Below are 16,789 nucleotides of genomic sequence, written 5' to 3'. Positions count from 1 at the left end.
CCTTCATGAGATTTTAAGTCAAAATATATATTGACTTCATGTATATTAAATCTATATTTACTTATATATTAGATTAACATGTATTTATTAATTAACATTAATTAATGTTAGCTAACACATTTACTTAATAAGTAATATATAGTATTTAAATAAATAATAAATAAAATATATAAAATGTATAAGTAAAATAAAATCTAAATAAAAAATCAAATTAAAATGTATTATAAAATAATAATATGTACAAATTATATGGATTTTGTTACCATATGAAGAGAAAGCTGTGTTGTCTCCTGATGCATGGTGGCATCATTTCTTGTTACCGGTAAAAATATCAACTTATAGGTGGACAAGTTATGGCCACTGTAGAACACAGTACTTAGGGGTGGGCAAAACACAGTGAGAATGTCCTCCTGATCATCAACATGAATGCTTTAAAAATTAATTTCAATTTTCTTTTATGCCAGCAAAGGTGTTCTTTTATCAAACTTCCTCAAACTTTAGGAATTTGTGAGCTTCATCAGGAACCTTTGTTTGCTTTACATTTATTTTTAAATTGCTTGAAACGGTATCTAACACATAGGAAGCACTCAATTAGTGCCAGCTGTTTTTATTTTTATTATTAAAACTGTTTTCCCCACAGAGGAGAAATTCCTGACATGAACAATATTTTGGATCGAGACGATCTGACAGTTATGAAAAGAGCCATCTTTTCAACTCAGGTAATAAAGGAAAAAGTGCCCATCACTTCCCATAGTTGTTAAAGTCCATTTAGATCAATATCTTAATGTATTGGAGTGGGCTGATTTGGGAAATTTTTAAACCTGAGAGCTAGAAAAGTCATTCTTAGGTATTTACCTAAATGACGCCTTTGTAAGTTCTCTTTCTTCAGTGTATTTTCAGGACTCCTTTAAAAAAATCTCATGGAACTTGTCTTTGTATCTATTTAAAAAATTCATTTGGAACCAATATGTCCAATTGAAAAACGATGTATATTGCAATGACACTAAAAATACCTCCTAAAGTTTTCAAAAAGCATAGAATTCGGAGTCACTATAGAGAAAAGGTGACTGTTTCTCAGTCGAGTGGAATTATTATAAAAAAGGAAAGATAAGTGTGTTAGGCTTGTACGGGAATCTTGTCAATAACAGCGAGGCATCAGAGGACTGCCCCCTAGTGGGAACCGGCAGAGTAGCTCATCTGGAGTCAAGCTTCCAGGACATTTATTCCAAATAAGTCCCAGGAGCGCTCAAGAAGTCTAGGCTTTTCATAGAGTGGCTGCAGGTGAAAAACACAAGTACCGTATGTTCACAGTATGGGAAGGAAGTTCTTTATCCTGTTATCCTCCTCTTAGTGGCATGAAAGACCTTAGTAGTATTTCAGACCAGAAGGCATAAAGGTTGGATATCATGTCGCCAATGACGTATTGTTGAAATTAGTCACACTTGTTAATTCTTTTCACAAACTGACATTTTCTTCTCTCTGTTCCTTCAGCGGCGATCTTTGCCCCCGGTGACGACTCACAACATGATTGATGACTCCACAGATCCCATCCTCAGCACCATTAGAAGGATCGGGCTTTTCAACAGCCGTACAGACAGAGTCAAGGTACAACTAATTGTTTGCGTGGGGCACTTCAAAATCATACAGAATAGATTTTTTGAGAATTTATTAGAAGCATCCCTTTTTGGTTGTAACGTCTATCAGAAATATTGTAAATAATATTTTGTTTCCTGTCTTGAGCAATTAAAGAATGACTATTTTGGTATCATTCTTAAAAACTGAAGCCTATTTATGGCTTTGAGTTGTAATTTAGCTTTCATTTTCATTGTACAATACTGTCAGTAAGCATCAGGAAATGGTCTCATTTTTAATGAAACACATATAGTCTAAGAATTGCTTTATTAATGAATCTCTGAGATTAACATGAACTGTCTTTGTTTCTTCTTGATAAAGTTCAACTTAAAAGCAGAGTATGAGGAGCTTCCAGTTTCAGAGAATGTGGCTAATGATGGTTTTATGTAATTTTCTACTGACCAATTCATTCTTTTGACTCTTGGGTTTCTATGATGACAAGGGACAGGGTTAGGTACATGAATAAGACTTGGTTTCTGCCACCGTGGAGCTTAATCTCTGTGATGTTTACTGAGGGCATGTAATGTTCTAGGCATGGGAGACAAGGGTGAACGTGTCAACAGATAATTGCTTATCCTTACTCACTTCCATTCACCAGCATTCAAGATCAAGTTGTCACAAGCTTTTACCAATCTTTTTGAAGGGAAAGGTCTCACCGTCCCTTCTTTCTTTCACCTTTAGCAGATCTTATGAGTCCCTTCATACTGGCCTCGAATATAGATTTTGACCCATTCTTACTTCTTTTCCTTCAGATTCTAAGGGTTTTTCTGGGATCTTATTTCCTCCCACACTCTTAGGAAATGTGCCCTGTTTACCCTTCTTCATATTGTAGGCTTACTAGCTCCTTCCCTTGCTGTCTACAAATATTTCTTAAATTTTTCCACATGAAAAAACAAACTTTGCCTTAAGCCTGTCGCCTCTTGATGATTCTAAATGTTTTTCTACTCTTCTCTGCAAAGTTTCTTGGGAAAATATAGTCTATTCTTAAATGTATTTCTCATCCTGCACTCACTCGTTAATGTAGGTATGAGTGGATATAATGGAGACAAATTAAGGACCAACTGCAACAGTACAGGTGAGGGATGCTGAGGGCCTCTTCCAGAGACCTTATCAGAAGTGCTGGAGAGAATGGAATAATGGGAGAAATGGTTGCCTGCAGAACGGACCATACTTCAGTGACCAGTGGATGCTGAGAGTGAGAAAGAGGGAGAAGGCAAGGCTTCAGTATGTAACCCGTACTTTCTAAAAACTAAGGAAAGGCTTCAAAAGAAGTTGGTTTGAGGGTCATGTCATGAATGGAGTTCAGTTTTTGATAGATTGAGTTACATGTGAGATATTCAAGTTGAGATGCTTAATACGTACTTGGAAATCATGGGTCTGGGGTTTATAAGGACAGTTGTGAGGGGAGCTATTGGCGTGTGGGCAGTAGTGGAGACCAAGGAATGACGACCCTGCCATGCTGGAAGACCAGGTGGAATGAATGAAGGAAAGTGTTGAGCCAAGGAAACCTCAAGAGTTAAGAGGGGGGACTTCCCTGGTAGTGCAGTGGTTAAGAATCCACCTGCCAATGCAGGGGACACGAGTTCGATCCTACATGCTGCGGGGCAACTAAGCCACAACTACTGAGCCTGCTCTCTAGAGCCCGCGAGCCACAACTACTGAGCCCGCGTGCCACAACTACTGAAGCCCGTGCGCCTAGGGCCCATGCTCCACAACAAGAGAAGCTACCACAAGGAGGAGCCTGTGCACCGCAACGAAGAGTAGCTCCCGCTCGCTGCAACTAGAGAAAGTCCGCGTGCAGCAACGAAGACCCAACACAGCCAAAAATAAATAAAATAAAAAATAAATAAATTTTTAAAAAAAGAGTTAAGAGGGGATTAAAAAATGAAAGTTCAGGAAAAGAAAGAAAGGGAAAAATATCTCAGAAATCAAGGCAGGAGAAATTTTCATAATAGTAGGAAGAGCTCATAATACAGCATTAAGTGATACAAGCTGTTTGTAAAATGTTCCATATTGTGTTAACCCTTTATTTCAAACATATTCTACACACCCACCTACCCACATATTGTATATACTGCCCTGTGCCATAGAATTATGGGTGATTTTTGTTTCTCATTTGTGTTTGTGAATTTCCAAATTTTCAACACCTAGTGCACCTATAATAGTCAGGCTGCACATTTTCCCCTGGAAATGCAGGACTGTATCTGCCAAGGATGCACCACCCTTTATGTTTTTCAGCAGGATTGGATCCACAGAGTGTGTCAACACTTACTTGGCTTCATTCTCATGTAGTTTACCCCAGACTGGTCCTTCTCAATTTTTTGTCTCTTGGAAAGAAAATAGTGGGAGCAAGAAAGCCTCTTATTTCCCTGTCGATTTCTGTTTTTCTCAGAACCTTTCATGTCACATCCATATCTAAATTTGTGAACCTTCCTCTGTCGATCTATCTGTGCCTGGGAACTTATAATGTACAATAAATACAGATTGATGTTTAAAAAAGTGTGATAACAGTGAGGCAATTTCCCAGGAATGGATGAGTAACTTATTTCCTAAACATATTAAACACTTTCATACCTCTGTGTACTTGCTGATATTATTTTCTCCTTCTGAAATAACCTTATCTCTGTTATTTTAACAATTCTTTTGGGATCCAACCTAAAAGTCCTCTCTTCCTTACACTTTTCCTCAATATACATTTGTCACTTTTCCTCAATATACATTTGTCTACTCCAGACAGAACAATCGTTGCCTTACCTGTATTCTCAAGACACTTTCTATCTTCTGCAATTATAGGAATTTTCACATTGAATTCTATATATTTTAATGTATGTGTCCATTTCGCCAGAGACTGTGGGTTCTTTGAGGCAGTGATCATGTCTCACCTATTTTCTAAGTTTTTTTCCTCTGAGAAGCAGACACCGAGACAGGAGTAGATATGAAAACACTTATTGGCAGAAATGCCTGTGAAGGGTAAAGAGGTTCAAAGCAAGAGCAAGCAGGGAGGTGCAGCCAGACACAAGGAAGAGAGAGCAAAAAGGAAGGATGAGCTAGGAAGAGCCTTAGATGGCAGCCCAGTTTTTAAAAAGTCTCAGCCTTATTATCCTTTTTTTTTTTGCAGAAAGAAAAGTCAACTGTAATTAACAAACACTAGAATTCATAAAAATTAGCAACTACACAAAAAATGTACACACATAACCACACTATATATAGTGACTCATAAAGGGGAAAAGCAATGGTCCAAAACCACCCAATACGGCTTGTCAGTTAATGGAAGGAAACACACACACACATACACCCCACACATGCATGCTTATGCACCCACAAAAACAAACAAAAACAGTTTTCAACAGTACACTCAAACTACAGCTAACACAATTTCAGAATTATTATACAGTACTTCCTTTCTTTTTTTTTTAAGATTTTTTTTTTGCTGTGGGTCATTTTTAAAGTCTTTATTGAATTTGTTACAATATTGCTTCTGTTTTTTATGTTTTGGTTTTTTGGCCATGAGGCATGTGGGATCGTAGCTCCCCCTGACCAGGGATTGAACCTGCACCGCCTGCATTGGAAGGCGAAGTCTTAACCACTGGACCGCCAGGGAAGTCGCTACAGTGCTTCCTTTCTTAATACTAAAGATTCTTACTTGGGTGTGTGTGTGTTTTGGTTTACTGTTGACTTACTTTAAGTATCTTAGTGTTCTTACATACGTTTTCCTTTATTGAACAATCTTTTCTTCGTGTTTCATCTTCATGTGTCCTTTCCACCTACCAGAAGTTTCAGGTTGGCAGGCAGATGGGTGCCTTAGTCTATGAACAATTCAATGCGATGGTTTTAATAGGGATTTCCATTAATAGGGATGAGGATTCCCCAAGCAAAAGTTGCCCATTACAGGAATCACCCAGTGGGCAGAAATGGGTTGGCGCTAGTACCCATCCCTGCTGGTCTTACAGGCTAGGAGTAGCCACTGTGATAGATGCACAGGTGAGGCACTTAGGGCCATCAGTCAAGATCCCCAGGCCAGGATCTCTTGAAGGAAATCCCAGTGGCAAGTTCAGGGCTGCCACACACATCTATAAAGGTATGTGAAGTCCTTCACGACTGTACTCACACTGCCTGGCTTTAAATCTCGGACACTTATTCAACGTGTAAGTTTACTTAATCTACCTGTACCTCAGCCTTCTCATTTGTAAAGCGGTGATCATATAGCCCCACTCATAGAATTGTTGGGAGGATTAAATAAACCATAGGTACCATGTTTAACACAGTCCTTGGCACAGAGTAAATGCATAATAAATGTTAGCTTTTTTTTTATTAGTACTAGGCCAGTCCCTGGCACATCATACTCCATATATTTTTAGAAGTGTGAATGGAGTTTGATTAGCGTAGAAGACAGAGAATTGATCTGTACCTGCAGGATTTGATAAAATGTTTTATAAAAGAGATGATATGTTAGCTACATCTTGATAGATGAGCACAAGTTCATCAGCAAATAACAGAGGGGTGGGCTCACCAGGCCAAAGAAGTAGATGAAAAGGCACAGAAATATAAAAAAGTCCATGACTTATGTAGAGTGAATGGAGAAGAAAGTTGGTCTCATACAAATTGTGTTTATGCAGTTAAACTCAGGAGCATTTTCAGATATTCACTGATTAATATCATAAAGCAAACACACACACAAGAAATAAAAGAATAGCCCCTTTCATCCAAATTGTGTTTATGCAGTTAAACTCAGGAACATTTTCAGATATTCACTGATTAATATCATAAAGCAAACACACACAAAAGAAATAAAAGAATAGCCCCTTTCTAACAATATACACTCAAAAGCACTGAGATAGACTTTGGTAGATTCAGAATTAGGTATTTCATTTTATTAATAGCATCCTTTAAAAGCTTGACAGTAATTCAGGGCTTGTGCTAATATAAGTACCTATTTGATCATCTGCATATTTATAGATGGCTATAGAGTGGTTCTTAACTCTCCGACTGGATTGACAAGTTTTTTATATGAATGTGACCATTTGATTCAGGAAGCATTGCAGATTATTTTAAACTTGAATTTATCATCCATCCTGCCTTGGTGGCAAGGTATAGTGAGAAAAGTCTAGACGGCAGATTTCAGGTCTGGACCCTGTGCTGCCATGCTGTGAAGGTAAACTAACTTCCTGGGACCTTACTTCCCTCCCAGGATAAATACAGTCCGACAAGTTTTTGTTTATCTGTTTTATCCCCACTGATCCAGGGACTGCTGGGAACCAGGTGCTCTGCTGGGGGGCTTTGCATACAGGATCTCATTTAATCCTCCCTGTAACCTTGGGCTGACCTCTGATATCCTTTCCTCTGCCCTGAGCTTCTGCCATTGGCTGTTCTAGGACCCAGGGCAGCTGTTTTCTTATTTTAGTCGTGCTGTCGTCTCTCTGGCTGGGAACAAAACGAATGAGCCATGATGTTTTCATGTTCCAAAATGGGCTTTGGAGAGTACAGATTTTCCTAAGTTTGGAAATGCCAAAGTAGGCACAATGTCTTTTAAATCCCCCTTTGCTGATATTTACCAACAGAGTACAATGGGCTTCTGACTTGATGGTTGCCCAGACTCAGTCAACTGTCTATGTCTTTGGTCTCTTTTCCTAGTGCAATATTTTATATGTAATAGGAATTAAAATTATGTTTTGTGGAGGAAAATATTTTATCCATTTTTGCTTTGCCAATTTGTGATTCTTGTGATTGAATAAACCATCATTTGTAGGTACTGGTTTTGGACATTTTTACCATTTTGTTCCTTCTTGAGTTTAACATGTCTGCTATTTATGGATCTGCTGAGATATAACCAATGCTTCTAAAGTCTTAGCTTCCTTATTTCTAAAATTAGGACAATGAGAATGTCTACAGTCCTCATCACACAATGTTGCTAAGATTAAATCAGGTAATATGCGTGAACGTGACTTATATAAAGTATTAGGCAACTGTTGTTGTCTAATACTTTTTTTGTTGCTGTTAAAAAAAAAGTTTCTTTTTCCTCTTCCTTTTCCTCTCCCTCTTTCTCTTTCTCCTTCCCAAACAGTTCAGTTCTAAAGCCATTAGGCGGGGCAGCACAGGTAAGCATCTACACTGGAAGGGGGGGGCATGCTGGGGTAGTCCATAGGAAGGAGTCAGAGCCCAGGCAAGGTGGGGAAGGTCCACGCAGTGGGGAGAGACACTCACAGCAGGTGTCAGAGCCAGAGTGGAGTGAGGGAGAGGCCGTGGAGAGACTAGTTAAGTGGAGGGGGATTGTCTGAGTCTGTTCAGGCTGCTGTAGCAAAATACCACAGACTGGGTGTCTTCTAAACAACAGACATTTATTTCTCACAGTTCTAGGGGCTGGGAAGTCCAAGATCAAGTTGCCAGCCTGGTCATGCTCTGGTCAGGGCCCTCTTCCTGGTTCATAGATGGCAGCTTCTCACTATGTCCTCACATGGTTGAAGGGGCCAGGGAATTTCCTGGAGCCTCTTTTATAAGAGCACTAATCCCATTCATGAGGGCTCCATCCTCATGACCTAAGTACCTCTTGAAGGCCCCACCTCCAAATACCATCTGTCTTTGGGGGTTTAGGATTTCAGTATATGAATTTTGGAGGGAACACAACATTCAGATCATAGCAGGGATTGACCCAATAAGTATTAAATTAAAGATAATGAAACTAAGTATAGATGTGCATGTGTGTTGTATATTGTGTCTCTCTGACTGCTGAGAGGGCCTGTGACACCCCAATAACAATGAGCACATCTAACACCCAGGTCTTTATATCATTCTACACTAAAAGGAACCAGGACTCACTGAAGAAATTGTTACTTCTAGGGCTGTGGCAGGAAAAGTAAAAGATGAGCCTAGAATTTCTTCTTGTGTCAAAAAATCAAAGAAATGCTCAAAGAATGATGGAGATCTGTCAAAAGTTTACAGAAACCAGTTTGAAGGGGCTCCCACTGGCCAAATCAGGCACAATTTAAGTATCAAAATAAATATAGATAGCAATGAATTAGAATACATTGAACAAGGAACCATGAATCCAATACAAGTATAAGTTTATTGAGGAATGGAATATTTATATAGTTTCAAAATAACTCCCCCCAAATACTTACTAATAACAAAGGAGAAACAGAGGAAGATTTTACAGTGGAGAAGCCAAAAAGACATGACTTTAATCAAGAGATCAAAGTAAACATCAGAAGTAATGAATAAAGTGTAAATCCCTTGCCACCTGATGAAATGCAGTGAGAAGAACGGAGTATCACCTCTGTGCTATATCTACCAAAGATGCATAACTTACTCTAACCATGAGGAAGCATAGGACAAGCCCAAACTGAAGATCAAATTTCAAAATAACTAGACTGTAGTCTTCAAAAGTGTTAAGGTCATGAAAGCGAAAGCCCAAGAAAGTCCTCGAACTCTTCCAAACTAAAGGAGACTAGAGAGAAGTGACAACTAAATGTGACATATGACTGTGAACTGGGTCCTTTGGTTTAAAGGACAGTATTTAAACCACTGGAGAAAGTTGAATGGGATTTAAGGATTAGATGGTAGTGATGTATCAATGTTAATTTTCTGATTTTGATGCTTATAGTGTGGTTATGTAAGAGAATGTTCTTTTTTTAATTGAAGTATAGTTAATTTACAATGTTGTGTTAGTTTCATCTATATAACAAAGTGATTCAGTTATATATATATATATACATATATTATATATATATATTCTTTTTGGATTCTTTTCCATTATAGGTTATTATAAGATATTGAGTCTAGTTCCCTGTGCTATACAGTAGGTCCTTGTTGTTTATCTGTTTTCTATATAGTAGTGTGTATATGTTAATCCCAAACTCCTAATTTATCATTCTTCCCCACACCACTATCCCCTTTGGTACCCATAAGTTTGCTTTCTATGTCTATGAGTCTATTTCTATTTTGTAAATAAGGTCATTTGTATCATTTTTTTAGATTCTACACATAAGTGATATCATGTTTGTCTTTATCGGATTTACTTCACTTAATATGATAATCTCTAGGTCCATTCATGTTGCTGCAAATGGCATTATTTCATTCTTTTTCTTATGGCTGAGTAATATTCCATTATATGTGAGTGTGTATGTACATATATATATTAATATATATATGGTATGTATATATATATATCTTCTTTATCCATTCATCTGTTGATGGACATTTAGGTTGCTTCCATGTCTTGTCTATTGTAAATAGTGCTGCAATGAACATTGGGGTGCTTTTCAAATTATCTTTTCAAATTAGAGTTTTCTCCAGATATATGCCCAGGAGTGGAATTGCATGATCATATAGTAAACTCTATTTTTAGTTTTTTAAGGGGAAATGTTCTTGTTTGTAGAAAATACATGTTAAGTATTTGTGGATGATGGGCATCCAGTAAGCAATTTACACACAAATGGTTCTTGAAAAAATATTAATTCTCCTCACATTGTACTTGCAACTTTTCTGTAAATTTGGGATTTTTTCAAATTATATATATATATATATATATATATATGTATTTATATATAATTATATATATAATTCATACAAAATTAAATTTTAATATAATTTTTAAAATATATAATTTATACATAAACATATATATAATTCTCCTATTTCCCCATTTTATGAAAGTTCTCACCAAACCAGTTATATGTTATCTGTCAGCCTCCCCCCATAGCTAAGTAAGTTATTAAAAATAATTTCTAATAAATTTTTAAAATCAGATTTTAAAGTACTGGGATAATAATATAATTTATACATTATAATTATATTATAATTTATAATTCATCATTTTAATAAATAGGAGAAATAGAACTCATTCATCTAGGTGACCAGTTAAGTAGCTATTCTATTCACAACTTTCCAAGTATAGCTGGCTGTCTCTGGTCTCCACCTTTGCAGAAAATTATAGGCTCTGCAGTCCAAGAAAGGACTCATACCGGTGCACGAGAGCCAATTACTGAATTTTCAGAAATGCTGTAAGCCAGTTTTAAACACAATCATTGTGTAAAATTAAATTACATAAACTTAAAAAAAATCAATTATGCTAAAAAGAAAGGTAATGCTAAAAACTCATTGCATCCTAGTTGTTTACTGCATTTTCCTATTACCTATGCTCTCGAGGTTATTTATGACTATTGTACTCACATGGTGGAAATATTCTATAAGGAGGTACTGCTGCTCTTCCCATCTCCAGTTCAGTGACATCACATTGGTAGCTTGCAATTGGCCCTTAGTTCCATTTCACTTGGCTAACTCATGCCTGGGGCATATAAGGGTAGCTCCCCTTTTTCCTCCTCAAGGTGGGAATAAATTGAGAAACAAGACAAGGGCTAGCAGTCAGAGAACCAAGTAAAATCTTTATTGTCAGTAAAGTCTGGGTTGGAGGAGTTTAGCATGAGAACAAAAATGGATACAATAACTCCCTATCCTCTAATCTAGGCCTGGGAACCTGAGGGAAAGTTAGTACTCAGAATAGATATTTACAGAGAAGGGAGAGAGGAGAAAAAAACACCCGGACATTTTCCTTTCTCTTTTTTCTTATCTCTCTCTTTCTTTCCCCAGAATCTAGAACACAAGGATTCTATAGTATTGAAATATTGAAATAACAAAACTGTAGGAGATTTTTTGCTTTAATTTCTTTTTCTTTTCTCTTTTTTCTCATTAGAATTTTTCTTTTTCAGGTGATTTTGCACCCAGAGTTCCTATCCTCTACCAGCCCCTTGTTACCCATGGATTATGAAGAGTTTGTCCGAGGTTGTCATCTTGGAGTATTTCCATCATACTATGAACCCTGGGGTTATACTCCAGGTATGTGACATGTATAGATTGGGAAGTGTTTTAGATTTTATTAGTAGATTATTTTATGCACATGTATGTAATATTCTAAATTGATATGTCATTTCTAAATGATATGTCATTTAAAACTACAAAACCAAAACCTTAGTAGAAATGGTTGGATCTATCCCAGGGATCCATTTTATGTTTTGTAGCTCCTGACCTAAGAATAAGGACATAATACATAATCTTTTTTTTTTAATTAATTAATTTATTAATTTATTTTTAGCTGTGTTGGGTCTTCGTTTCTGTGCGAGGGCTTTCTCTAGTTGCGGCGAGTGGGGGCCACTCTTCATCGCGGTGCGCGGGCCTCTCACTGTCGCGGCCTCTCTTGTTGCGGAGCACAAGCTCCAGATGCGCAGGCTCAGTAGTTGTGGCTCACGGGCCTAGTTGCTCCGCGGCATGTGGGATCCTCCCAGACCAGGGCTCGAACCCGTGTCCCCTGCATTGGCAGGCAGATTCTCAACCACTGTGCCACCAGGGAAGCCCAATACATAATCTTTTATGTAAGTATAGGAGATTGTGGTTGGGCATATTTTAGGGGTATCTGAATTGTTGCCTCATTGCATTCCAAAGAAAAAGAATGTTTTATAAAGATTATATCTTCACCAGTCCTATCCATTAATATGAAGGAGAAATTAACTGCAAAGAGTTTAATATGAGAAACAATTTTTGTTTCTAAAATTGTTCTAAAATTTATTTCAGAATTCTTTTTTTAAATGAAAGGATATATGTATCTTTTAATTAGATAACACATTCATGTGGTTGAAGACACAAATAGTATAAAGAGAGGTACAGTGAGGAGTCATCTTCACACCCTTGTCTTTCAAAAACGAGGTACTTTTAACATAGAATGCTGGTTCAGTGGTAGGTATTATGCCCAATGACATAGTTCAATTCAGACCCTCCACCTGCCTCCCTTTCTGTTTGGATGGTGGATTCTCAGATCCACTATCTATTTTTCTTTTCTGGCCCCTACTGGCATGGTTGCCATTAGTATTAAGAGACATCAATTTGTACTTGTACTGAAATGCCTAATTAAAAAAGAAACAAGTACTTTAAATATATGCCAATGCAAAGAAGACAATGATGGCTTTTCCATCTTCTTGGTAAACAGCGATTTTCCTCCTAGTATAGATATAATTCCATTTATAATTGTAAAAGAAAAGGCTCAGAAAACATTTTTATTTATAATGAATACATTTTGCCTTCTGCATCTCAATGTCATTATAGGCCAAGTAAAGGGCAGCAGCAGTCAGGGTTAGAGAGGTCATAGACTGAATTATGAAGAAGATTTTTTTCTAATCTTTACATTTTGATCCCAGAATTTTAGTATAGAATTTAAAATTCTGTATAAATAGGATACTATAATCTTTACAATAGGAGTGACATGAAGGCTCTTCATCTTTTGACATAGGTCCTATTCTATTGTTCTAGGCTCCACCAAGAATAATTTGCCAGCAGCTGTAAAACCATTAGAACTTTTGGGGGAAGATTGAAAAACAATTATCCATTCTTGAAACATGACAGAGAAAAGTTATTGATCTAACTCCTCCAGCTACGTCTCTTGTAGTTCTAAAAATTGTTCTCGGCACAAATTCCACTTTTGTGAAGGCAGTGTCTTCTTACCTATGAAATGCCCACATAGTTATCTTAAATTGCTTATAATAGAGTGTCTGTCTTTTGAGATACATTAAAACAATTCACTTGATGAACTTAAAGCTTTGTTATAGGCTCTTATTCCTATTATTTCTAGGAAGTAACATAATTTACGATTGGAAATATTGAGAGCAAAGAAGTACAAAACCAAAGCATGAGTGACCAAGGGAATGTGGGAAGTCATTTATATTGGGTAAAGAGAATGTTATCTAACTTACAGCAGCCTTTCTGCCAGAATATCATTTTACAGGACAAAGTTAAACTTAACATGAAATGATAGAGGAAATATATTTAGTGTGTTAAGATAAAGGCCAGCAAATGTGTTGTAAAAAATAAGTAGATGGAAAAAGGGGTGTGAGAAATATGTACCCTATAGTGAATGAGTCATTCTCTGTTTTAAATTAACCCAAGGGGAATTCCCTGGTGGTCCAGTGGTTAAGGCTCCACGCTCTCACTGCCGAGGGCCCAGGTTTGATCCCTGGTTGGGGAACTAAAATCCCACAAGCCACATGGTGTGGCCAAAATAAATAAATAATAAATTAACCAAAAGAAGTTGGCTCCTCCTTTTTTATAGAAACAGCAAAACCTCTGGTGGAATACATTTGGCATTAGCATATTAGATACCTCTCTAACTTTTTTTACATAGTTGTTTTATGTTGTACTAACTCTCCAGAAAGTGTTAAAATCTGTGTTTTGTGTTTTGAGAAAACCCAGTGAAGATAAACGCTGACTTCATTAAATTCACTCAATGAACATATACTGAGCTTACATGGGTCCCTGGCATTTTATTATATGGGTGTCAATGAGTATTTAATAAAAATAAGGACCTGTGAAGTTCCACAGAATTGTAGGCAAAATTTTTCTGGGGAGGAGTTCCAGAGTTTTCATCTAATTCTCAAATGGGTCAGTAATCCCCGTCCCACCTTCCTCTCCTCTACCATCTTCACCCAAATTCGGAAACCACTGTTCTCTAGAGCTAAACCAAGAGGAAATACTTGCAGAACAGGAGAACATGGGTCACGAGGAAATCTCTTTTTATCCACCCATCCCCACTAGCCAACCAAGAGAAATTCCGTAATAAAATATAAATTTCATGTTAACAATTCAAACATCCTTGAGTGTGTTAACATGTCTTAAGACACATCTGATATTGTCTAAAAAAAAAGGTTTTGACTAAAAGGTGGTAGAGGATTGAAAGAAACCATGGGTTCGCTGAGCACCCAAGAAAGTGGAAGGGGTTGGTGGCAAGAGAGGTGAATATGATTGGAGGAGATGGTTCTTTCCAAAACATATTTACTTACCCCATAAACTTGCCAAATACTTAGTGACACAAGCTTAGAACAGAGCAAAAAACAAAGCCAGCTGGAATGAGAGAGGCAGTGTAGGGTAGCAGTTCTGAGCAAGGGCTCTGGAGCTGGGCACCTGGCTTCAAATCCCAGCTCTACCACGTTGCCTGGCTTGGTGAAGTTGGGGAAGCTATTTAACCTCTCTGTGCCTCAGTGTCTTCGTCTGTAAGATGGGGATAATGGTAGCCTCACTTCATAGGGTGGTTGAGAAGATTAAATTAGTTCATGCATGTAAGGAGCTTAGTACCGTGCCTGGCATAAAATAAATGTTGCTATTACTAGGTGGACTGGGGCTTTTCCTTCTCTGCATGTGTAAGAGGATATTGTTGCTGGTTTGAAGCCAAGCCTTTGTCTCTTTCCCCTGGCAGCCGAATGCACCGTGATGGGTATCCCCAGCGTGACCACCAACCTCTCCGGCTTTGGCTGTTTCATGCAGGAGCATGTGGCTGATCCCACTGCATACGGTGAGGCTTTTCGTCATGAACCCAACTGCGGGAGAAGCACCAAACAAAGCACGGGGTCTTTACAGAGCCCGACTCTAACGCTATCCTGATGATTAAACTTTCTATACTTCTTGTTTAATTAAAAGTAGATTTCATTATATGGTCCATAGAAAAGATTAGAATGATATTAATATTGAACATATTGCTCAAAAGACAAACTACAAAAGGAGTGTTAAACTTGGACAAACATTGCCTTTTCACCTTTTTATGTTTCTGAACTGATTTGGTCCTCTATTACCTAGAAGTGATAATCACAATAACCATGGCTTTAGAGTACATGTATTGATCAGCATAATTATTTTATAAGTTCCATGCCAAGTTATCAAAATTCACATTTAAGACGGCAGATGGTATCACCATCTCTATGCCCATGCTGTCTAGCAGCAAGAAAAGTTAGAATGGGCTGATGCTCTGCCTGGACATTGCCCATTCTCTGGTCTTTTAGAATTGCATTGTTACTGTTGTCTTTCCTTGGCTGACAGCTCTGGTCCTCACCCGTGGCTGCACGGTGGGGACACTGGGGAACCTAAAAAGCACTGAGACCCAGGTCTCACCCCGGAGATTCTGGTTAGTGAGCAGCCCCGAGGACGATCACTGACCCGAGGTATCCCTGTACTGCCAGATTTTCTTTAGCAAGATCTGCTTTGTTGGCTGTGTGTTGGTGACAGTTGTGAGCCATTAGAAGGAAATTACAGGAGAAATACAGTCTCAGAAGGGAAAAGATAAAGCAGAGGCAGGAGGGGAGTCAGGGAGTGGATAATCACGCAGTTCGTGATAGACCCTAAGGAACAGGAGTAGAAGTGCTTTAAGGTTAGCCTTATCTTGACTTGTGCTCTGGCTTTTGTGCCCCTCAGGTATTTACATCGTTGACAGGCGATTTCGCTCACTGGATGATTCTTGCAATCAGCTGACTCAGTTTCTCTATGGATTTTGCAAACAGTCACGCCGCCAGAGGATTATTCAGAGGAACCGAACCGAGAGGCTTTCAGACCTTCTGGATTGGAGATACTTAGGCAGAGTAAGCAAGTTTATGATACACACAGAGGACTCCTTTAAAAATCCCACTGGACTATAAAAGAATTGATTCGAGTTGTAATCTGCAAGGTCAAGTCTGTATCATCATTGTTAAGATCTCAGTGATGTTTTCACATACTTAATATGAGTACCTTTGAGCTTGATATGAATTCGCAAAGTCCCAACCCCAATTTTTCATATTTAGTTTGAGACCAGAACAGCCACTCCAGCAGCATCTAGCCATGATCTTACTAATTATTCTATCACCAGGGCTTAACTTGATGCTTCACAGGTTCTATGAAGATGAGGAAATCAAGAGAAAAGTCCCTATTTTGTTTCACTCTAAGAGATAATATGATCACATTCCTCAACTACAGTGGGGAGTGGAAATAATCTTTTTTCTCAAAATGACAGGTACAGGAAATACCTCCTTTCAATCCTGCCATTAGTTTATAAATACTCAGACGTTCATATATCTCAGCAGTGGATGATTTAATAAAAACTAATTTGACTTTGCCTTCACATAATGTATCTGCTTAGATACTGCTCAACTCTGGCTGACAAATGACAGATACGGCCACCAGCTGAGTATCTACACACACCAATGCCAGTAGTCATGCTCATTTCCACCCAGGAAGATTAATTTTGCTGTCTTCATTTTCTAATGAAAGCAGGATGATATGCCCCTTAGAAGCTATGTTTCTTACGTAAGGTCGGAAGCAGGATTTAAAGCCAGTGTGTCTGATTATTCAGGCCCCATCTTTTTCTCCATGCCACACT

The 16,789-nt window shown here is 38.0% G+C and overlaps 1 protein-coding gene across 2 annotated transcripts in view; it reads left to right on the top strand.

Moving 5' to 3' along the window:
* The window catches only part of GYS2 (glycogen synthase 2), a 58,016-nt gene that overhangs the window by 37,776 nt on the left and 3,451 nt on the right, over positions 1–16,789 (top strand). For both annotated transcript variants that reach the window (XM_082351978.1, XM_082351977.1), the window contains 5 exons: positions 641–719; positions 1,492–1,605; positions 11,334–11,460; positions 14,861–14,956; positions 15,850–16,013. In XM_082351978.1, coding sequence (XP_082208104.1) covers positions 641–719; positions 1,492–1,605; positions 11,334–11,460; positions 14,861–14,956; positions 15,850–16,013 — 580 coding nt within the window. The remainder of the gene's footprint in view (positions 1–640; positions 720–1,491; positions 1,606–11,333; positions 11,461–14,860; positions 14,957–15,849; positions 16,014–16,789) is intronic.

The sequence above is a fragment of the Balaenoptera borealis genome (assembly GCF_965194805.1).
Source record: "Balaenoptera borealis genome assembly, chromosome: 13".
Taxonomy (NCBI): domain Eukaryota; kingdom Metazoa; phylum Chordata; class Mammalia; order Artiodactyla; family Balaenopteridae; genus Balaenoptera; species Balaenoptera borealis.
Note: the sequence above shows the minus strand (reverse complement) of the source record. Positions and strands in the feature narration are given on the sequence as shown.